Source organism: Sturnira hondurensis, unplaced genomic scaffold (assembly GCF_014824575.4).
Source record: "Sturnira hondurensis isolate 20B ecotype Veracruz unplaced genomic scaffold, ASM1482457v3 Scaffold0020579, whole genome shotgun sequence".
Lineage (NCBI taxonomy): Eukaryota > Metazoa > Chordata > Mammalia > Chiroptera > Phyllostomidae > Sturnira > Sturnira hondurensis.
In genome coordinates, this window is record NW_028093210.1 from 7114788 (window position 1) to 7137596 (window position 22809).

At 46.6% G+C, this 22809-nt stretch overlaps 1 protein-coding gene across 4 annotated transcripts; it reads right to left on the reverse strand.

Moving 5' to 3' along the window:
- Positions 1-642: 642 nt before the first annotated feature.
- Positions 643-17533, reverse strand: TMEM114 (transmembrane protein 114). 4 transcript variants are annotated; one of them, XM_037029934.1, is made up of 4 exons: positions 17343-17533; positions 16919-16999; positions 3253-3390; positions 643-2044 (listed from the first exon to the last, which is right to left on the reverse strand). In XM_037029934.1, exons 1-4 carry the CDS (start codon positions 17488-17490, stop codon positions 1812-1814), a joined length of 600 nt encoding a protein of 199 aa, XP_036885829.1. In that variant the 5' UTR covers positions 17491-17533; the 3' UTR covers positions 643-1811. The 4 variants fall into 4 exon arrangements, with proteins under 4 accessions (XP_036885829.1, XP_036885828.1, XP_036885830.1 ...); XM_037029933.1 differs by having other exon boundaries at positions 17271-17533; XM_037029935.1 differs by lacking the exon at positions 3253-3390 and having other exon boundaries at positions 17271-17533.
- Positions 17534-22809: the final 5276 nt, after the last annotated feature.

The window sequence follows — 22809 nt, forward strand, 5'->3', positions numbered from 1 at the left end:
GCTGATGTGGCCCTCGGTAAAAATGAGTTTGACACCCCTGCTGTAGATAGATTCCCACTGCTCTCTAAATACAATCTCAACGGCAGGAAAAGGAATGGAACAGAATGGAGTATTCCAAAGCTTGCTCAATCATCAGCATCTCCTTACCATGCACTCCCTTCCCACCTTTCCCCCTCCTCCTCACCTCTCGCACTTCACCTCCCATCACTCTCCCTCAACTCTCCTTCCTTTCCCTCAAACACAAAAACCTGTTACAAGCTCGGGGCCTTTGCATTCACCTTCCTGATCTGCTGTTTCCCCACATAGCAGCTTCCTCATCCAGGTCTCAGCACAATGCCTCCTCCTCCAAGAGGCCCTTCCTGACTGCCTGGCCAAAGTGTCTCTCCCAGCCGCCCTCCATCTCATGAGCCAGTTTTATGCTCTCACAACACTAATTACTATCCAAACCTCCCATAGGTACTGCTGGTTCATGGGTTTATCACCTGTCCCCATATAGGTTAGTGAGAGCAGGGATCTTTCCATCCACCCACACCAGCACACCCCCAGACCCTAGAATAGTTCTTGACACATAGTAGGTGTTTAGTAAATATTTATTGAATGAATGGGGTTCTTTTCCATGAGTTGTCAGTTCCGTGGGCACACATACGGTCTCTTTTCTTACAAATTCTCATCACCCCAGCTGAATGCCTCAACATCAGGACCACTGACATGTGGGGCTGGGCCATTCTTCATTGCAAGAGCTGTCCTACGACCTGACCTGTAGAATGTGGAGCCACATCTCCAGCTGCCACCCACTAAATGCCAGTAGCACCCATTTGCAGTTGTAACAACCAAATATGTCTCCACACAAATGTCTCAGATTGGAGGGAGCAGGGATCGCCCCAGCTGAGAACCCCTGCCTTGCAGTGTTTGCCCCAGTCCTTGCTAGGCACCCAGAGGGCTGAAAGCATGGGATGGGGACTAGTTAATGAAGCATATCTCTGGCGCAGTTTCATAATATGACCAGCAGATGGCATAAAAGACCACATTTTCACTAGCATGGCTGCCCTCACTTGGAGAAAAAAATTTTCCATTTCTTTTCCCCAGCCTAGTAACTGATTTTGCAACCATGTTCACTTACCCAGGATGGGCTTTGTGAGCAATCCACTCAGTCTACACTCTTCCAGACTACACAGGAAGCAGCAGCCATGTCCTAACTCAAACACAGACAGAAAGTTGAGTGGCTCCGGAATTGGTAGCAGTGGAAAGAAAGTCATCTTGGAATCAGGCAGAACTGAATTTCAGTTATATTTGTATCCCTTTCTCTCTGTGTCATTGGTCAGTTAACCTATCTGAGTCACACAGGGTAACCACATCTAGCCATGAACCTGTTCAGAAAAGCTATGATAAAGGATTGAGCCCTGTTCTGGATGGAGGAATATGCCACTAGCTCATTGGGCATCTTTGTGCAACTCACCTAACCTCTCTGGTCTCCCATTTCCTTAACAAAGAAGAGAAAGTGATCCACAGGGCAGAGATGAGGATGAAATGAAGCCAGAGCAGGCACATGGAGTTTGTAATCTGTAACGTTCTGTTTATGAGTGAGCATTTGTTTTTGTTAATCTACTGATTTGCACTCCCTCGGCCTCCTCCAGCCCACAGCACACACGGCCTCGTGCAGCACAGGCTGTGGGATGACAGCCAGGTCCGGAGCTCAGTCCATAGCCTGGCCTCCACTGGTGGTCTTGATGGCTCAGGAGGCCAGAGCCCACCAAGGTGGGTCCATGAGGCCCCAAGTCAGCCTCCCTCCCACCACAACGAGGCATCCAGGCTCAGATGGCCTGGTCCTGCCTGCGTCTCAGGCTGAGCACGCGGGCCGCTGCCAGGAAGGCTGCCCCAGTGAGCAGCTCGGCGATGAAACTGATCCATCCCAGAGCCAGGGACCAGCCGAAGCGGATGTCCACCTGGTCCAGGAGGGCCTTCTCTTCCAGGAGACACAGCGCCTCCCGGAAGGCGGCAGCGGAATACGCAATGTAGATGCTGATGCCGGCGAGGGTGACCAGGGCTGCAGGGAGACCAAGGAAAGCAGATCAGCCCTCAGCACCACTGTCTTCCTCCCCACCCTGCCCAGCCACACTGCCCTCTCCCAGCTCCATCCTCCCCACTACCCCGAGGCCTCTGCCCACAGTGCCCCCCAGTGCCCCATACACCCCACATCCCGCTTCCCTTCCCCTCTTCCTGCCATCAATTAACTCGGTTCCCTCCCCACATCTCAGCTTGTATGTCCATTCTGGTCAAATCCCCCCTGTGGCCTCACAGAACCACATAGCCCTCTGTTACTGCCTGGCTCAGACCTGCAATTGTGCATTTATTTGTGAAATGACTTAACTAATGTATGTCTGTCCCAACAAGATAGGAGTTCCAGGGGCCTTATCCTGGCTTCCCCAGCACCCAGGACAGCGCAGGGTACAAGGTGCATCTTCAAAGATAAGCCGTTAGAGCTGTGCTCTCCATTCCAGCAGCCACTGGCCACATGTGGCTGTTCAAGTTTCATTTAAGCAAACAGCGCAGCCCTTCATTGGCACCCACCATGGCCACGTGCTCCACAGCCTGGTCTGTGGCTCCCCCACTGCACAGTGCAGGTCAGTGAACTTTACCATCACAGGAAGTTCCACTGGGCAGTGCAGGGGTCAAGACTTAGCCGTTGGGGGACTATTAACACCAATACTAATAATAACAGTGGTGGTTGGTGGAGATCTCACAATATTTCCACCTCTGCTCATTCCTTTTACTTTTCCCCCCGCGGATTCTCAGTGTGTGTGTCATCACTGCTTCAGTTCTTGTTGAAAGCAGGGGCGATTTCAAGCACACAGGAAGTGGGATCTAAGAACACCCAGCCATGTGCTGGGTCCATCTCCAAGAGATGGAGCCAGCCAAACAGTATTGCCAGTTTTGTAATCAATCAAAGCAGTATCTGTCAGAACGACAGGTGCCCATGAGAGTGAGGCGGCTGCAGGGAGGGTCTCCTGACACCTACAGCCTAAAGCGGAAGCTCTCTAAGTGTGGCTTCTCTGGTCAAGTCACACTTGACCCCCTCTGCTCCTCTCTGGGGGCCACGGATCCAGGGGCCTTGGGCTGGAAATAGCTCACCCCTTCTGGCTAGGATATCACAGGTGGGAAAACTGAGCCCAGATGGGACCCAGGAGCTCTCCCCTGCTGAGGTTCATGCATACCCCTCCTGGAGCCTGGGCCCCATGGAGGGTGGGCACCCACCTCCAAAGAGGAAGAGGATCCCTGTGAGCAGGAGGAGGAGGGAAGCACGGAGGAGGAAGCTCAGAAACCCTGTCATCCCCCCAAACACCATCAGGATCAGGCTGAGCGGAAGCAGAATCACAAAGGTCCCGTGCATGGCTGAGGAGAGGAAGGAAGACAGTGGGCAGAGAAGTGTTATGAACATCCTCCAGTTAGTCAACAAACATTTCCTGAGCACCTCCTATGGGCCTGAACCCAAATGCCAGCGGGCAGGGGAATTAACCCTGCCATTACTACTTGGAATAATAATAACAATAACAGTTACTGAGGCTTTGTATTGTATAAGCATCAGACTTAATCCTCATGCCTCCTGTGAGGTAGGTATGGTTATTGCTCATTCGCTAATTCACTCAGTACATGTTTATTGAGTGCATACTTTGTGCCAGGCACATTGGCATGGCTGGTTCAGTAACAAACACACAACACTTCTTCCCTCGCAGGGCTGATATTTAGTGAGTTGGGTCAAGCAGTGAACAAATAAATAAGTGACAAAGTTGAAAAGTGGTGACCAATGGCCTGCAGAGGGAAGTGAATGAAGCAGAGAGGGGGTTAGGGCAGGGGTTTTATGAAGAAAGTGGCATTCAAGTAAAGATCTGAAAGAGGTGAGGGGGGAAGCTATGCATCATGAAGGGCAAGAAGGCAGAGGTCACAGGCCAAGGGAGGAGCAGGTGCAAAGTCCATGATGGGAGTGCACCTGGGGAGATGGGGCCCCTGGGGGAAGCCAGTGAGAGGGGCATGGAATGATGGACAAGAGTGATACATTACACTGCAAGACATGACCAGAACTTGCATTACAAACCAGAAAGTAGAAAATGAATTTTTTGAAAGTCAAGACCCATGATGAGATAGGCTCGGGTGGAGAGAAGGATGGAGGAAGTCTGGGGTTTCAAGATCTCAAGTTCTAAACATTTGCCTTCACTTTGGCTCTGAGCTTCCCAGCAGCCAAGGCAGAAAGGGAAACAATTGCAAAGTTCTTTTTCACTACTCATTCATTTACCAAATAGCTCTTGGTCATTTACCATGAGCTGGGCACCGGACCTCTTTAAATCTTTTTGGTAAGAAGATAGGCATGAAAATAAATATGTTCCTCTCATCCTTCAAAGGAAGTGAAGGCGCATTCCTTCCAAGAAATCTTTCTTTACACCCATGCCTGCCACTGTCCCCTTCTCTGTACCCCCTCAGCTCCCATGGTCACCCTGTCCTGGCATGTGTTTCCTAGGGTTGAAGGCATCTAAGTCACTTTTTGGTGTCACCGGTTAGGCTGTGATTTCCTTAATGAGCCAGATCTTGTCTCCTTTTGTAGAACAGTATCCCTGAGTGTCTAGTAGAGCTCTTAAGATGTGGTGAGTGTTCAACGGGTGTTTATTGACCTAATTAATGAAGAGCTAGACAGTGTGGCTCTAAGGCAATAAAAATATGGCAGTTTCTTTTTTTCCCCCAATGTACTTAGGATGCACCTGTGTTCCCTGATGAAGCTCTGGTGTGTTCGTGTGTGTGTGCATGTGTGCATGTGTGTGCATGCTAGACAGACAAAAGGAGAGAGTGACAGAACATATTTTTAAATATGTGTTTTGTAAACTTTGCCTTCTTGATGCTCCACTCCTACCACACCCAATTCTGTCAAGAAGTAAATTGAAAAAATATGGTTACAAAGGTCATGTATCTTGTGGTAGGGATGTTACTATGCTAAAACCAATTGGGTGCTTTTCATGGACATTACCAGTGATTACCAGTGTCTCCTTCCTAGACCCGAAGAAGACTGCACTACCCAGGACCTCTGATTAGGCAGGATCATGTGTTTCTGGCCAGCAGATAGTAAGAAGAAACGCCCAAGGAGATGAAGTGGCCAAAAAGCCCCTGAGCAACCCGCCCCTTAATTCCTCAGGGGCTCTGTGGCCACATCCACAAGAGGGAGGAAATGATATCTGGCTCATGGTATTGTCATAAGGACAATATGTCTAAGGACGATGGGGCAACACAGAAATGTAAGGCATTCGGTTTGCGTCCTGTACAGTGAGTCCTATTTAAATCACAAGCCAGCCAACAATAGAGAAGGTGAAGACAGTAACTCAGTCTGACTTTCAGTGTGGCCAGATCGCTCTGTCTTCAACCCCCTAAACACCACTGTCCACGGTGACTCAAGAAAACACCGATCTCCCTCCCAAGACTGTCACAGGAGGAAATGTGATTCAGCAGACAAGACCTATGCTCTTTCTCCCTGCCTGCCTCCCTTTCCTTCCTTCCTCTCTTAAAGAAAACTCTCAGGCAAAGAAGCAAAGAGCCGGTATGAAAACCTGGTTCCAAAGGCCCGGAGCCTGCATGGCCCTGCCTCCACATGATGGCTGAGAAATGAAATCATTTCTCATTTAGAAATTAATGAGGTTTCCCAGAGCTGGTTCAGCCTTGACGCCTGCATGCAGGGTCTCCAGACACAATACAAGCTGACTTGATGTACGTATTCAATTAAAAGCCTGGTAAGAACAGGCTCCCTTTGGGAGAGTTGTAAGATCCCCCGCTGAAATTCAGTTTAGCTATTTTTTTTCATGTGTCTTTGTTACTTCTTAATTTTTCAGAACTGCAGTCTTGGAACAATTCATTCTCTTTGGGTATGTACCCATCTCCAACCACATCTCAGTAGAAACAAATGCCTATAGGCCTCTGATAAGGGCTAAGCTCTACCACGGAGCCTGGGGACACCGCTGTGGACCAGGTCCCTGCCCTCAGTACAGAAGAGAGACTAGCAAGAAAACAGAGGATAATTACAAACTTGGAAATAAGCATAATGACGTGGAAAACCAGGGTAGAGAGTGGAGGGGCGCCTCTTTGTGTGCTGGGGCCATATCTGCTTCCTAGGCTGCTGCAGCAAGTTACTGCAAACCAGGTGTCTTAAACACGGCAGGAATTTCTTTTTTTTTTAAGATTTTATTTATTTATCTTAGAGGGGAAGGGAAGGAGAGAGAGAGAGATAGAGAGAGAGAGAAATATCAGTGTATGGTTGCCTCTCATTTGTCCCCTGCCGGGAACCGGGAACTGGCCTGCAACCCAGGCATGTGCCCTGACTGGGAATCGAACCGCGATTGTGTGGTTCACAGGCCCGCGCTCAATCCACTGAGCTACACCAGCCAGGGCCGCAGCAGGAATTTCTTCTCTCACGCCTCTGGAGGCCTCAGGTCCACAAGCAAGTTGTCAGCAGGACCACACTTTCTCCAGAAGCTCTCAGGGAGAATCCTTCCTTGCCTCTTCCAGCTTCTGGTGGTTGCTGACAATCTTTCTTTTGATACTCGGGCAATCTTTGATATTCTTTGACTTGGGGCAGCCTCCCTCCATATCCATCTCCATATTCATACAATCTTCTCTTCTGTGTGATTCTCCTTTTCTTACAAGGACAGTTGTTATAGGATTTAGGGCCCACCAATTTAATTCAGAATGATGTCCTCTCAAGACCCTTAGTTACATTTGTAGAGACATTTCTTCCAAATAAGTTCACATTCCCAGGTACCAGAGGTTAGGATGTGGACCTATCTTGATGGGGGGAGGGGTGACACCTTTCCATCCATTACAATTTGCAGTAGGAACTCAACAGATAATAGCTAAGAGTACTCTGTAAAATTAATATTAATAATAATGTTGGCAGGTCATGGTTTCATCAAGGGCAAGTGTGTGCCCAAATGCAAGAGATCTTTTTGACTCAAAAATGCTTTGTTACTAGACACCTACTGAATGGGAGAAAATATTTGCAAATGATACATCTGATAAAGGGTTAATGCCCCAAATATATAAAGAACTCATACAAAATATATAAAGAACCAAAAATAAAAATTCAGCTTTTTAAAAAAATGAACAGAGGACCTGAATAGACATTTCTCCAAAGAGGACATACAAATGGCCAATACCCATATGAAGAGATGCTCAATGTCACTAACTGTCAAAGAAATGCAAATTAAAACCATGATGAGATACCATCTCATACCTGTCAGAACGGCTATCATCAATAAATCAACAAACAAGTGCTGGCGAGGATGTGGAGAAAGGGGAACGCTTTTGCACTGTTGGTGGGAAACAGATTGGTGCAGCCTCTGTGGAAAGCAGTATAGACATACCTCAAAAATTTAAAAATGGAACTGCTTTATGACCCAGCAATTCCACTTCTGGGTATTTATCTGAAGAAACCCAACATACTAATTCAAAAAAACGTATGCACTCCCATGTTTGTTGCAGCATTCCTAGTAGTAGCCAAGGCACGGAAGCAATCTGAGTGTCCATTGATAGACAAACAGATAAAAAAAAGTGGTGAAGGTGACAGCACAGGCAGACAGGACCTGCCTCTTCACACAATCACATCAAAATTACAACTAAAATACACAACAACCACCACTCAGAACCATACAAAACTGAGCTGAATGGAAGTTTGACAACTACAAAATTAAAGAAATCACATCCATCTAGACTGTTAGGAGGGGCACAGATGGGGAACAGGCTGGTCCCACACTCACATGAAAACTTGGGAGAGAAACCTCAGGAACAAGGAGTCCCAGCCCCACTCCAGGCCCCCCAGCCAGGGTTCCAGTGCCAGGAAGATAGGTCCACACAACCTCTGGCTGCAAAAACCAGCAGGGACTGAGTCAGTGGAAGAAACTGCTGGAACCCCAAGCAGTTCCTCTTAAAGAACCCACACATGGACTCACCTCAGACTCATTCCATCTAAGCTTCAGCACTGGGGTAGCAGCTTGAAAGGTACCAGTCGTATACATGGAGAAACTGAAATGTCTGTCATCAAGGCGAGCAGAAGCCATTGTCCCTCTTCTAAACCCTGCCCCCCCACAGAGGCAGCAAGCTAGGGCCATATCTGAGACTCCATCAACCTGGCTCTTACACAGTTTGACCCACCTTGGAGATCCTCAGAGACTTCACCCCACCCAATTTATGGGCCTACTCAAGCTCCATATGAATGTCTGGTCTTGGCCCATGCTTCACAACTTCCTAAATCCTCTCAAACAAGTAACAGCCAGCCTCAGTGAGTCTTCAACCTCAGTACCTCTTGCTAAGTGGCTCCAGGCCTGGCACTAGCAACAGCCAGACTAGATTCTCAGCTTGGCTTCACCTGGGAATCTCCAAGCCCAGCACTAGTAGCAGCCATCTCAGATTGGTTTACAGCTCAGCAGAGTGCCATGGGCAAAACACAGGTGGGGGCTAAACTTGGCCCGCACCACCTGGGAAACCCCAGGGCTACTGCACCCAGTGGACAGCTACAGACCACATCAGAGCACCACCACCCTGCCCCTGCACAGCTGATCTTCCATGGAGGGCAGAAGTTGGTGTTCAGTGGTCACAGCCAGTCCTAGCAGCTGACTGACCTGGGTAAATTCCTGTAGTTCCTCTGCCAACAGAAACCAAGGCTGAACTACAACAGGAGGGTGTACTAGAACACATGAAAAGCCCACCTCCAGTATGCAGCTTGGGTAATAGGGGAGGCTCTGCCACTGAACTATATAGGACACATACCACTTTAGGCCACACTACCAAGACCCAGAGTCATAGCAGCTCTACCTAGTACATAGAAACAAACACAGGGAAGCTGCCAAAATGAGCAGACAAAGAAACATGGCCCAAATGAAAGAACAGATCAAAACTCCAGAAAAAAAAGCTAAAGAAAATGGAGATTAGCAATATATCAGACGCAAAGCTCAAAACACTGGTTGTAAGGATGCTCAAAGAACATAAAAAAGATGTTATATGAGAACCTCAATGACACAAAAAATATCCCGTCAGAAATGGATATTTATTATATTTATATTATTATATTTGTAAATAAATAACCTGTTCTTTATTTCAATTCACTAATTGAAATAAAGAACAGGTTACAGGGAAAAAACAGTACAGTGGATGAAGCCAAGAATCAAATCAGTGATTTAGGACATAAGGAAGCAAAACACAATAAATCAGAACAAGAAGGAGAAAGAAGAATAAAAAAAAATGAGAAAAGTATAATCAGCCTCTGGAACAACTTCAAGAGATCCAACATTTTTATCATAAGGGTGCCAGAAATAAAAGAGAAAGAGCAAGAAATTGGAAATCTATTTGAAAAAATAATGAAAGAAAACTTTCCTAATTTGGTGAAGGAAATAGACATGCAAGCCCAGGAAGCACAGAGAGTCCCAAACAAGATGGATGCAAAGAGGCCCACTCCAAGACACATCATAATTAAAATGTCAGTGGTTAAATATAAAGAAAAGAATCTTAAAAGCAGCAAGAGAAAAGCAGTTAATTACCAACAGAGGAGTTCCCATAAGTCAGTCAGCTGATTTCTAAAAAGAAACTCTGAGGGCTAGAAGAGATCGGCAAGAAATATTGAAAGTCATGAAAAGCAGGGACCTACAGCCAAGATTGCTCTATTCAGAAAGGATATTATTTAGAATTGAAGGGCATATAAAGAGCTTTCCAGATAAGAAAAAAACTGAAGGGGTTCATCATCACCAAACCATTACTCTATGAAATATTAAAGGGACTTATTTAAGAAAAAGAAAATCAAAACTATGAACAATAAAATGACAAAAAAACACAAATCTGTCAACAATTGAATCTAAAAAAAAGAAAACTAAGCAAACAAGAAGAACAGAGACAGAATCATGGATACAGAGAGCATTTTGATGGTTACCATATGGTAAGGGGGTGTGGGTGTATGGGTGAAGAGGTGAGGAGATTAAGAAGTATAAACAGATAGTTACAAAATTGCCATGGGGATATAAAGTACAGTATAGGAAATGGAGTAGCCAAATAACATATACTTATGACCCATGGACATGAACAAAGGTGGGGAATTGCCGGAGGGACTTGAGGGTGCTTGGTGGGGACAGCAAAGAGAGAAAAATCAGGAAAGTGTAATAGCATAATCAATAAAATATAGTAAAAAAAAGGAATGGTGCACATATACAATGGAATATACTCAGCCATAACAAAAGAATGAAATCTTGCCATCTGCAACAACATAGAAGGACACACAGGGTATTATGCTAAGTGAAATAAGTCAGCCAGAAAAAGAAAAATAATAAATGACTTCACTTATATGTGGAATCCAAATAAACAGAACAAAACCAAAAAAGTGCTGTGTTACAAGTGAAAAAGAAAGCAATCCCAAAAAGAAGCAAAGACGTTCCCACCGAGGGAACTTGTAACTGCTCCACTGCCGCCGTGTTCACAGAACGTTGGGAAAACCAGGCTCCCACGATGCCTGCAAGGTCAGAGAGCCCCCAGGTGGTGAGCTAAGTAACAGCAATATTACTCTTTTTAAAAAAATTGTATCATTGTTCAAGTATAGTTTTCATAGTTCTACTCTTAAAGACAACAGGGACATATCTCTCCTTCAGAAACATCAGAAGCAAACGAGCATCTATCTCAGGAACCATTTCCCAAGGGGAAATGTCACTGTCTTTATTTTCAAACCTTGTCAATGTACTTTGAGACTCCGAGAAATGCTCAAAGACATTCAGTACCATTAAGCCTGGTAAGAAAGAAAGTTTTTTTTAATTTTTGTAAATATTTATCCTTGAGTCTGTTGTCACCAGAACTTAGCCCCCTTGAGGACAGGGACTGTGTCCCATTCATCTTCATGGTCTCCAAGATGCACTGTGGTGACATGGGAGGATCAGGACTCTACAAGCAAAGAGCTAGGTTCAAATCCTGACTCCACCTCTTACCAAGCAAATGACATCACCTCTCAAAAGCCTGTTTTCTCAGCTGTCATTTGGACCATTGAATTATCCTCTGATTTTGCCAAGCTGTTGTTGCATTTGAATGTTTGAATAATTGTTTCCTTCCTGTCCTCAAGGGCCTTGGGCTCTGCCAGGTAGGACTTTTTAATTCCCATTTCACAGATGAGAAAACTGGGGTTCAAGGTGCATATGGATGTCAGTGGCTCAAGATGGAAGAGCTCTGAAGTGTCAGATCTGGAATAACACAATGAAGGAGGCTGACGAAGGGTAGCAAGAGTGCAGACAAGGGGTATCTAACTCAACCTGGGAGTAAGGAAGGGCTTGGGTGTTAAGGAGACAGCTAAGACCTGGAGGATAAATGAGGAAGCACTAACTGAACAGCAAGAAAAAGCAGAAGTTCCCGAAGAAGGGGCAGAATTTTCGAAAACACTAAAGCAGGAGATACCCAGAAGCACATACATATCTCTGCTCTTGCAGCTGGAGAGATAGGCCAGGGTCACAAATAGTTACCTGCACCTCACTCGGGAGAAATCTAACCTCTACAGCATCCTCTTGGGGCTTGACAACAAGATATAACATTCTTCTGAGAAAAAACTCAAACAAAACCTGTTTGGCCACCCCCAGCTCCTTTCCTCATTTCCTCTCAGAATGAACCTCCAGCAGTGCTTGGAGACACACCTTTCCAGTCTTTTTTCTGTGTCTTCCAATATAATTACCCATCTTCCCATATATTTACCTATTTCCCTGAGATGCAGACTTGGTCACACTTTAACATATCTGAGAACAGAATGTGTTTGACCACACACAGCATCTCACACTTATAATGAGCAGGGTTGTTTTCTTTCTTAGTGGAATATAAAAGGAAGGTATGTCCTAAATCTNCCTCCAGCAGTGCTTGGAGACACACCTTTCCAGTCTTTTTTCTGTGTCTTCCCATATAATTACCCATCTTCCCATATATTTACCTATTTCCCTGAGATGCAGACTTGGTCACACTTTAACATATCTGAGAACAGAATGTATTTGACCACACACAGCATCTCACACTTATAATGAGCAGGGTTGTTTTCTTTCTTAGTGGAATATAAAAGGAAGGTATGTCCTAAATCTTTGGCATATACCCATTGAAAAGGTATCATACTGGGGGACTGGGAGAGAGATAACAAATGGAATCATACTGCCCACAACCCTCTGAATGTGCTTTTTTCATTCTGCAGTATATCTTGGTGTTCTATCCATGTTAGTAGATTACTTTTAGAGAACACATAATACACCATAGAATGAATATAACACACATGTAAACACTTGGCCATAACTCCACGCATGGGCACTGAGGCTGCATCTTGTTTTTCAATGTTACAAAAACGGTATGGTAAACCTCTTCTTTGAAGTCTCTCATGGGAAATCCCAAGAAGTGGAATTACTTTGAATATGGCTTTTGTTTTAGTTTAGACTGTGTACTTGACTTTCAAGAGGGCAGGCCCCCTGATGCCTGGCGTGTTATGCCTGGAGGAGCAAAGACCCCAGGCACCTGCTGCCTCCTCCCTCCCTCCTCCCTGCCTACAGCACAGCTATGCATGCATCGCACTAAGTTTCCTCCTGGTCCCAGGCAGCCTCTTAACACCATTATGTCCTCACACCCTTCTCCGTGTCTGTCCCTGCCACCTCATCTCCTGTGAGTGACTGGTCCCAGGCCCTGTGGGAGGGCTGGTTTTAATTGGCCATGCCATTACAACAACCTAGCACCCAGCAACATGGGAAACCAATCTTGTGATTTCACAACCTCGCCTCCTCAGAGGACAGCCAGGTCAGCCCACTAGCCCTCCCTTCTGCCACCGGTTTGCTGTTGGGCAAGACATTGATCCCTGTGGGTCTGGGGTGCTTATCTGTAGGATGACCAGCCTGACCTTCCTCCTGGCTCTTAGGGGATGACAGGGTGGTAAGGCATGGGGAGGACGAAAGGTGTGTCTAAGAAGCACTTTCTGTCCCACCCTCCAGCAACTCTGCCTTCCAGCTGTGTCTGGGACATACCAGGCTCCATCCTACCCTGTACCTCTGCACTGACTGTTCCTCCTCATCTCTGGTTGCCTGCCTGGAGGTGGCAGAGTGGGACTCCAAACCCTAGAAACAGGCTAGGAGCTCCTCCTCTGGACTGACATGGCCTCTGGTCGTAGCACCATAATATACTTATATTATACTGAAATTATACTTAGTGTAGCATCATTCTAAAATGGTGGAAACTGCCTGGGTTCAAGTCCCAGATCTACCAGTTACTATGCAATCTTTGATAACTTACCTAACCTCTCTGTGCCTTGGTTTTCTCATTAGAAAAGTGTTATTGATAATAACAATAGTACCTGCCTCATAGGATTGTTGTGAAAGTTAGCTCCATTTTACAGATGACAAGCCTGAGGCTAAGGGAAGCAGTATGACTTAGACTAGGAAGAGGAGATATTAATTGAGCTCCTACTGTGTGCAGTGCCATGTGCACTGTGTGCTTTGCTTATGTGACCTCATTTCATCTCAAAACAGCCAGTTCATGGAAGCAGAGGGCTTGCCAGAAGTCACACAGCTGATAAAAGATGGGCCTTTATCTATCTATAGGATGGGCTGATCCTATCCTTGTTACAAGTAGCACATGACACAGCCCGAACAATTAGCACATCCCATCCCCTCTACCACAGTGATTGGCTCAGACCTGGGCATGTGATTTAATCTGGTCCAGTGGGAAGCCTACCTGCAAGTTTTGCAGAATTATTGAGAAATAGAAAGCCTCCTTTTCCTTGGGTTGCTAAGATTGGAGAGTATTTGCAAATAGAACCCAAGCAGAAACATTGCCCATAGAGGAGAAGAAAGAAACTGAGTTTTAGTTCTCTGAAAGTCCAGAGGTTTGAGCTTCCCAGTTACATGGACTAGGAAACAAATTTAAACAAGTATGATTTGAGTTTCTCTCACTTGCCACCAAAAGTTGCTGGTACAACTAGACTATGGCTCTTCTAACTCCACAGTGCTGAATTAGATGACCCCTCTCCACCAAAAATTATTCCAGTTCCTTACCAAGGAACCAAAGCCATGGTATCCCCAGAGCTAATGTGAAGGACCAAGTGGATTTTCAATGGGCACTAAAGTAATCTACCTGCTTGGGCTTTCTTGGAGGATGAATCCAGGATTCTCATCATATACCCCAACTAGGGTCTGTCCAGGAAGCTGACTTGGAAAACAAGCTGCTTTGACAGCTGGCCTCTCTCCTTCACAGTCTCTGCAGCAGGTCCTTCAAGTAATGAAATGTCTTCACATAATAAAAGAGCTTGAACAAGATTCAGAATTCATTCTTGGGATAAAAAGTTTCTGGAAAAAGCTTCCTCCAGGGGTGATTTGCAGCAAGCACACAGTCTGAAGGAGCATCCTGCTCTTTTCCATGGATGATAGAATGGTAATAATAGCAGCTGCTACTTAAGGCACACTTACAGGGGCCAGCCACTGCCTAAGGCTCTCTAAACGCACTCTCCCATTTCATCCTCGCAATATCCTTATGAAGAGAAATTACGTTATCCTCATTTTTCCCATGAGAAACTTGTCCAGGTCACATGCCTACTTGGCAGTAAAGCTCAGGGTTAGACCCAGGTCAGAGGGTGAATAATTGAACAGATTCTGGCTGTAAGTTTTGCCTGATTTTTTAAAATCCTGGAGCATGCAAGGTTATTGCATCACCAAGTTCCACAAACAAGCCAGACCAATGCCAACTGTAGTTAACCACCCAATTTATCCATAGATGTGACAAGTAGGCTGAATGCTAGCACCCAGCCCAGCAAAGAATTGGCACTCCATAGATGTGGCTGCATCTGCAAAAGGCTGGAAGAAATGGTCAATAGGACTTGCTTTTATTGAACACCTACTATGTGTCTAGTACTTCTGTATTGAATCACTCTTTCATGCAGCATAGACATCACACAACAACTAGGCACCTTGTGAGGTCCAAGCTTTTCACACAGCTAGTTCATGGAATCCTGACCACATCCACTTATGGTTTTTACACCTCGTTTTGATAGATGTGGAAAGTGAGGCTCAGAGAGGTTCCCAGAGAGTCCTGATAAGGGACTGAGCTGGGATTTGACCCTCATCTCCCTCACTTCAAGAGCAGGAACTCTTGATTGTTCTTGAGACAGTGCTCCAAGAACAACCAAAGTTCCTCCTGGTCCAGCTTGGGGCTGAGGACAGAGTCCATGGTACTTCTGTCTTTCATCAACATGCCACCTATTCCACATATCTGGAAGATGTCTCTTTCGGTGGGACTTTATGGAGTGGTATGCTAGGACTGGATCGTATCAGCTCACAAGAACCGGCAGCTACATTTTTAAGAATTTTGTGAACCAGCTGACATTATGTTGATAGCTTCGAACTGGCCACAGCAGAAACATTTACATGACAGAAGTTAGCAAATGCAACAAATCAAGACTGGCCCCCTTCCCCAGAGAACCAACTGTTAAATATTTCCCACTATACCACTGGACTTCAGTGAAATAGTTCCAGTTCACTAATTTACTCATTTACTCATTCAACAGATATATTGAGTTCCATCTCTAACATAATATAGTCTGCATTCACTCTTATACCTACTCAGCAAACCTTGCTTTAAGGCCTACTCTATGCCAGGCTCTGTGCTAAATATTGGGGATTCTGCAGTGGCCAGAGGGGCATGGTCCCTACACTCATGAAGTTCAGTCTACTGAGGGCATCAGATTTTCATCCCCAAAATGTCACAAAGCCCATACTAGGAGTAGGCACTTGACCAAGTCAAGCTGGCAGGTGGGAGCGGACAGACTCCAAGTAGAGGGAATGGCCTGTGCAAAGTTCCCATGCAGGAAGAAACTTGGCGTGTTCCAGGAACTGGCCCAAGGCCAGCACAGTTGGAGAGGAAAGACCACAGGGGAGAATGGAGTTGGAGAGGGATCCTGTCAGCCCTAGTGGGCCAAGTTAGGGACAAGCCTTGGTAAGTCTATCAAAACCTGCCCACATTTTTTAATGTCTGTGAAACTCAGCCTTCACTGCCTCATCAGATCCTTTCTAGGGTACTTCTCTGGGCCTCAGATTTCTCACTGGAAAAGTGAAGATGATCATGGAAGCTGTGGGGATTAAATAAAGACAGATGATTTGGCTACATGTCTAGCCCACTACAAGCCTCAGTGAATGGAACTATTTATTCCCTCTTCTTCTGCAAGTGTTCATTCAACCTGTTTGCTTTCTTGCATTCAGTCCTTACACCTTCACTGAGTTCCAAGCACTGGGCTAGGCCCTTGGAAAATGAGCCATGACCAATTAGGCACTTGGAAAATGAGTCATGACCAAGACGGAACACACGGGCCACTAGAGGGAGGGGGCTGTTCTCTGCCTCCGAGTTTCCTCTTGAGAATTGTGGGACAAATGCCACACTCCTGCCACAGTCAAGCGCTTTTGTATCCTCAACAGCGAAGCTACAAATAAGGCTGATGTGCCTTAAGGTCTATGGGATAAGACCTCCCCTCTTGTCAACGTTCTGCTCTTCAGCCTGGTTTAGTTGTCTCTCTGGGACCAGTCATGCTGATCGTCACCCTGAAATGGAGCTGCGGAAGCTCGCATCTGTCTCCCCAGGCGGTCTGAGCTTCTAGAGGACAAGGCCTCGGTCGTCATCATCAGCACGGTGCCCAGAGCACAGAAAGCCTGTAGTCAACCTTTGCCAAATAAATCCTACACCGCCCCAGGGTAGGAGTGGAGCAAGAGAGGCCGGACCCGCTGCTCCCGACCTCACTGGCTCCTCTGGCCCCCGTCAGAGACAACCCCGCCGCCCCCTCCGCCCTGCCCGCTCCCGTTGTTGGGAGAAAAACTCCAAAACTGGTGGCCAGACCTGGAGTCTCCCCACCATGAACCCTCCCCGGACTCACTGAGAAGTTGTCGGCTAGAGTCGCTGACCGTCACGTTCTCCTGCCAAAAGGGGTTCATCAGTGGCGCGCACGGGCTCTGGACTGGAAGAGGCAGAGTAAGCATTGGTTAGCGCCCCAGAGTTGGGAACCCGGCCCCAGATGCCCCTACCGGGAGCTCTTGCGGGGAGCACCTCTCAGAAGGATGCTGACAGCATCCTCTGCCTACCACCCTCCCTCCCGGACCCCCAGACACCGCGTTTAAGGCTTTGGAGGCTTGGAGAAGGGGTGCGCGCCCAGCAACAGGTCCCCCGGCAAGTAGGGCACTGCGCAGGGGGCGCTGGCAGCCCCGGCCGGGTCCTCATGGGCCCCTTACCGCGGCAGGTCCGCCAGAGCCCCGAGTGCGAGCTCAAAGGCTCGAGCTGGCTGCGGTTGGCGCCCCACGCACCGTCCTGAGTCCCCGGGCCGCCGCGCTCCAGCCGCTGGGTGTCAATGATGTACCAGAAGTCGGTGCCGATGGCGGCCGCCAGAAGCACGAAGCTGAGCGCCCCAGCCAGCGCCGCCGCGCCCGCCAACGCACCCAGGGGCACCCGCATGACCCAGCTCCCACTTCCACTGACCGCACCGCCCAGCTGGGGTCTAGAACCCCTGCCCGGGACTCGAGTCCCTCCCACCGTCCCTGGCTCCGCCCCTCAGAGTCTCACCTGCTCCCTCAGGCCACACACCCAGCCCAAGAGCACCCTCTCATCCCATCCTCACTTCTTTTCCAGGCCATTCCCCTCTTATCCCCTGCCTCACTCTCTACGAACCCCCAGCTCTTGCCCAGTCTGCCCCGATCTCCCTTCCCACCCCAGCCCTGCTTGCCCCACCCCCCCCACCGCCTCCTCAACTCCCCACTTCCCACCCGCTGTGTCAGGGGTCCTCCCTCGCCCGCCCTTCCATAGCTCCTGCTTCACACCCGCCCCACGGTGCGCCCCCTCCTCCTCCGTGTTCAGCCCCGAGACGCAGGAGGCTGAGTGGTGTGCGGGAGGGAGGGTGGCCTTCCCACAAACTGAGGGAGTAAGAAGGGGCGCTGTGAGCCCGCCAGTCCCCGAGCTTGCCGATAATCTTCAACAGCCCCCCTTCGTCCTGCTGCAGTTACCCTTCCCCCCAGATCTACCTTCAGTTGATTTTTCCAAGTTTGCCACAAAGGAAAAAGGCAGACCGGTTCTTTACCCAAGTTCTTTAAAGACTCGGTCTAGGTCAGGTCCTCTTAGTCTATTGTTTCAACCACCAAAGTCTTAATTAATCACCATGGCTGCCACCATCACCACAACCATAACCATCATCACCATCATCCTTATCAATTGCACCATCTTCATCACCATCATGAAACCTTTTATTCTTTCAAGAAATAGTTTTTGAGTGCCCACTGTGTGCCAGACACTATGGGGTGTGGTAAAAACATAGGTATGAACAACCCAAACACAGACCCTACCCATAGGAAGTGTGTGGTGTAGGCCTCCCAGTCTTCAAAGGAAGGCACACAGAGGAAATCTTATTTGTACGGCACGCAGGGATAACTGGAGGAGCCTTTTAGAGGCTGAAGATGACCAGCCTCAGGGACTGCAGCAACCAAAGGCCCCTGGAGGGTGCCCTTATGACCAAGAGGTCAAAATCTAGGCACTCCTGTGGCACGTTCTAAGAAAACATTGTGCCAAGACCCAAAAGTTGATGTATTAGAGAGAAAATTATTAAACAAAATGTGCTTAGAATGGGGAGCTATAAGAGAAAGTAACAGAGGGGATGTCTCATTTAGAGCCAGACTCCAGAAAGTGACCTTGATGCTGAGACATGCGGGATGTGAAGGCATGTCATGTCTAGGGGATGGATTAGATTGAGATGCAGGATTTATTGTAGGACATTCTAGAATAACTGAAAGAAGAGTAATCAGACTAGGGCATGGTGATAGCAGAGCAAGTAGAGAGCACTGAGATCACGGGGAATGGAGTCCCGTAGGGACCAGGTAATGCTGGCCTTGAGGTCGTAATCGAGAGTCTGGATCCAAGTATAAGCTGCTTGAATGGTCGGAACAGAGAAGAGAACTGCTCTAATGTACGTTTGTAGAAATGTCCACCTCCAGGCCCGCTTTAGTGTGGAGCACAGACTGCAGGGGGACAGGCAGGGAAGGAAGCAAGGAGGCCATCTCAGAGGACATTGTCGTCGAAGCAGCAGCAGATGCAGGTGTCTCGGGCTAGGGTGGTGCCGGCAGTGAGCTGGGAGTCAAGTGAATAGTTTGTTTTAAATTGGGGGCTGGGTGTACATTTGATAGTACTTGGTTTTAGACTGGGGTTGAGAATTATTCCTTCCGAGTCACTTTATTCTCCCTTACCAATACTACCTTAATCTTCATTATCACAGCCTCCTCTTCATTACCAGCAGCATCAGCAGCACCCTGAACAGAGCTGTCACAGGCAAGAACACGCCCCCCCCCTCCCGTGAATCTGCACAGCATTCCACTCCATCACCCCATTCATCCACCACCTTGACGAAGATGGGTCTTCCCCATAACCATCACTGCCGATGGTTTTGCTTTCAACCCAGTCACCATCATCAAAACAGTCTTCTGCTCCATCCACATTAGGGAGCTATTCAATGAAGCTGGACCCCCAATTGTGTCTTTAAAGGTTAATCTCTTATCTCTCTCGCTCACTCTCTCCCCAACCCCCCATCCCCATCTCTCAGTTGCTTTCCCCTCTCCTGGCTTCATTCCTCAAGCAGACTATCATTTGCTGGGCCCCAGGGGTTACTTTACACAGCTCAGCAACCCCAACAAAAGGAGGGGTTAACAAGCTTTCCAAAACCGAACTTCATTTTCCTGCTTTTGGACATATTCCCATCTCCAAACAAATCTCTGTGCATCAGAGGGATAGAATACAATGATGAGCCAAGACTGGGTCACCTGCCCTTTAAGCTAAGAGGTGTTATGTGGGTGCCAGGTGAGGCAAATACAAATATAAGACACCCAGTTAAATTTCAATTTCAGATAAACAAAGAATAATTTTTATCGTAAGTATATCCTATGCAATGATTGGGATATACTAATACTAAAAAAAAATTTTACTTTCTTGTTATTTTTGTCGTTGCTGTTGAATTTAAAGTTCACATTTAACTGTGTGTCCTGTATTTTGTCTGGAAAACCTTGCTGACTCTTCAAAGGAAAACCAAGGTGTCGTTAACAGAATGAAGAGACAGACAAAGGCAAACAAAAACAACAGACCCTCCTTCACCCAGCAGGGGCATGTCCCTTTACTGGGCCTCATTTTCCTCATCTACATAAGATCTTCCAGGCACCCTCTCCATAGATGACCTTGTAGGTGTTCATCATTCTATTTTTCCTGAGGAGTTTAATACAGTCTACCTGAATTGTGCCCGTTACCTTCTGTTCTAAAAAGAACAGAAAGTAATGGTTTTCTATGAATCTGGGGAAGGGTGGAGCATAGTAAACATCAGGTGATACTGTTATTCAGCCAGTCAACTAAAGAGGCAGAATGAAAACCTGAAGGATCCTGAGGCAAAATCCAAACAAACTACAACATTTAGGATGAAAGCCAGGCATCCTGCTCGGTACTAGTGTTGCAGAGAACAATATTCAACAGAGATTGTAAGACTGCTGTTGAATCTTAAATCAGCATCTTACAGGCTGTATAAGCCCAGAGAAGTTGCCTCTCTTCTGAGCCTCAGTTTTCTCAGCTATGAAACGGGGATGTTCATACCTACCAATCCCAGAAGGTCACTATGAGGGTGGAATGAGATGATGAGCATAAAAGTACTTTGTGACTTATGCAGAGTCCTACAAATATTATTATTAAAATATGCAGAAAAGACTTTCAGAAGTGCAGGATGGGGAGTGCATTTGAAGACTGTAAAGAGAAAATATTTTAAAGAAAGAGGAGGGCAGAAGGGAGAAAGATATTGGCAAGAAATATTACCTTTCAATATGAACGATACAGCATGATGGAAAAAGAAGAACACTTTTTAAAAAATCAGTGAGATCTGGATTTGTGCAGTGCTGCAGCCCTGAGGCCTTGCTTGCCTCCCCAGCCTTAATACCCAGGCCTTGAATGGGTGAAATTCTTTCCTTCCTCTCCATACTCACACATACTGTCCCCTTTAACTAGATCACTGGTATCCCTACTCTTTTTTGCAGGGGGAGGGGCTTACATTTAAAATCACATCTTTGGAAAGGGCTTAGCTAACACCCCAACTTAAGTTAAAAGCTCTTACGACATGCTGATTCAGGTGTGGTTAAAACCCTGCCATCACCACTCAGGGACTCAACTATGCAACTCATACCTGCAGGATCCTCCCATGCATACCCATGACTCTCCACTTGGGGACTTTTCTCCCCAAGCAAGAAGGCTAGAATTATTAGGGAATTAAAGTGCATAGCAACAGCTAAGGATGAATGGAGTTAGAGGATAAATAGGTCCAGCTAATTCACTCCTTAGGGGAACAGAAAGCTCTGTTCTGCCGAGGTCCCCAATGGGATTGCGCCCCAATTGCCCACCAGAGTGATGTGCTCAATGGCATGTGTCATATTGGTTTTCTTCCCTTGTCCATCTCAAGTCCCTACTCCTGTACCAGTGTACTCTAGGCTCACCCCCAAATAAAATTGCTTTTCCTCAAATCCCTACCTCAGGGTCTACTTCAGAAGAAACCCACCCTAAAACATATGCTGTCTTAGCAATAAGATTCTCAATAGTAATTAATGATTGTTTAATAATGAAGTTATTTGCTACCTGTCTGTCTGTCCCTTTGGGTATTCAGGAAGTACTGTAAGTACTATAGGATGGCTCATTCAACATCATTTTGAGCCACCTCCTCTTTCACATGTCTAGATACCTTCCAGCCACTGGTAGCCATGTGACATAATCCTGACAAATGAGGTAGTAAGCAGATTCTATTGAAAAGGGCTCTCCCAAGAAAAAAGACAAAGGCTAAGGAGAAGAAATCTTTGGATCCACTTGGAATAGACGTGTGATATCTGGAAGTACAGCAGCCATTTTGCAACCATGAGAATAAATTTTCTCATGAGCAGCAAAAACAAAAATACAGAGTGTGAGTCTCAAATAGTATTATTGAATACTACTGTCTTGTCCTTGAATTGCCTATTTCCAGAATTCTCATCAGAAGATAAAAATAAACCCTATCAGTTTAAGCCACCATCTCTGGGTTGTCTGTATTGCAACTGAATGCATTGTGAACTGATGCAGACAGGGATAATGTTGGTCCTAGCTAATGTATATCATTGGCTTTTACATTACTGCATGATACACAGTAGATGGATAATGAAGATTTGTTGATTTAATAAATGAATCCTGCCTAAAAGCCTCTTTTTGCAAGCACATTTTGTGTGGCAAAATCATAAGGACCAAACTCCAGGGTTTAGACATATAGCCAGGATATCTATACAGTTATTAAGATTGCTGCACAGGAGAGAAATGGTCTCTTTATTGTCTCATGAGGTCATGATATTCTACTAGCCAGCTGGGCTCTGCAGACCTGACCCGTGCATGACCATTTAAGTGCAAAGCCTCTATTTGTACATTAGAGATGTCTAGAGGAGCTGTCACTCTTCATATCCCATATAACATGGTTATCTTCGAATGACAAAGGATCAGCAATACACTGGTTTAATTTTCCTATTACATGCCTGGCATGATGCCAAGAGATGAATACTGAGCTGCCCCCTCATCTTATTAGGGAACCTCTTCCAGATTGGAATAAAAATTCCCTGGCCAGAGAGAAGCTGTTTCCAGGAGCAACGTAGAAGGGAACGAGCTGGGACCAGGAGCCAGCACCACTAGCCTGCTGAAAGATCCAGAACTGACTGCTTCTGCATTCGGAGCCTCTGTCTGCTCATCTGTAAAAGG

Bases quoted from the DNA above. Each gene is read 5' to 3' on its own strand.
- TMEM114 (XM_037029933.1), bottom strand. From the start codon at position 17,490: ATGCGGGTGCCCCTGGGTGCGTTGGCGGGCGCGGCGGCGCTGGCTGGG. The intron at 17,000-17,270 runs GTAAGGGGCCCA...TGCCTCTTCCAG, and splicing joins GCTCTGGCGGACCTGCCGCG to TCCAGAGCCCGTGCGCGCCA. The intron at 3,391-16,918 runs GTGAGTCCGGGG...TCCTCTCCTCAG, and splicing joins CTCTAGCCGACAACTTCTCA to CCATGCACGGGACCTTTGTG.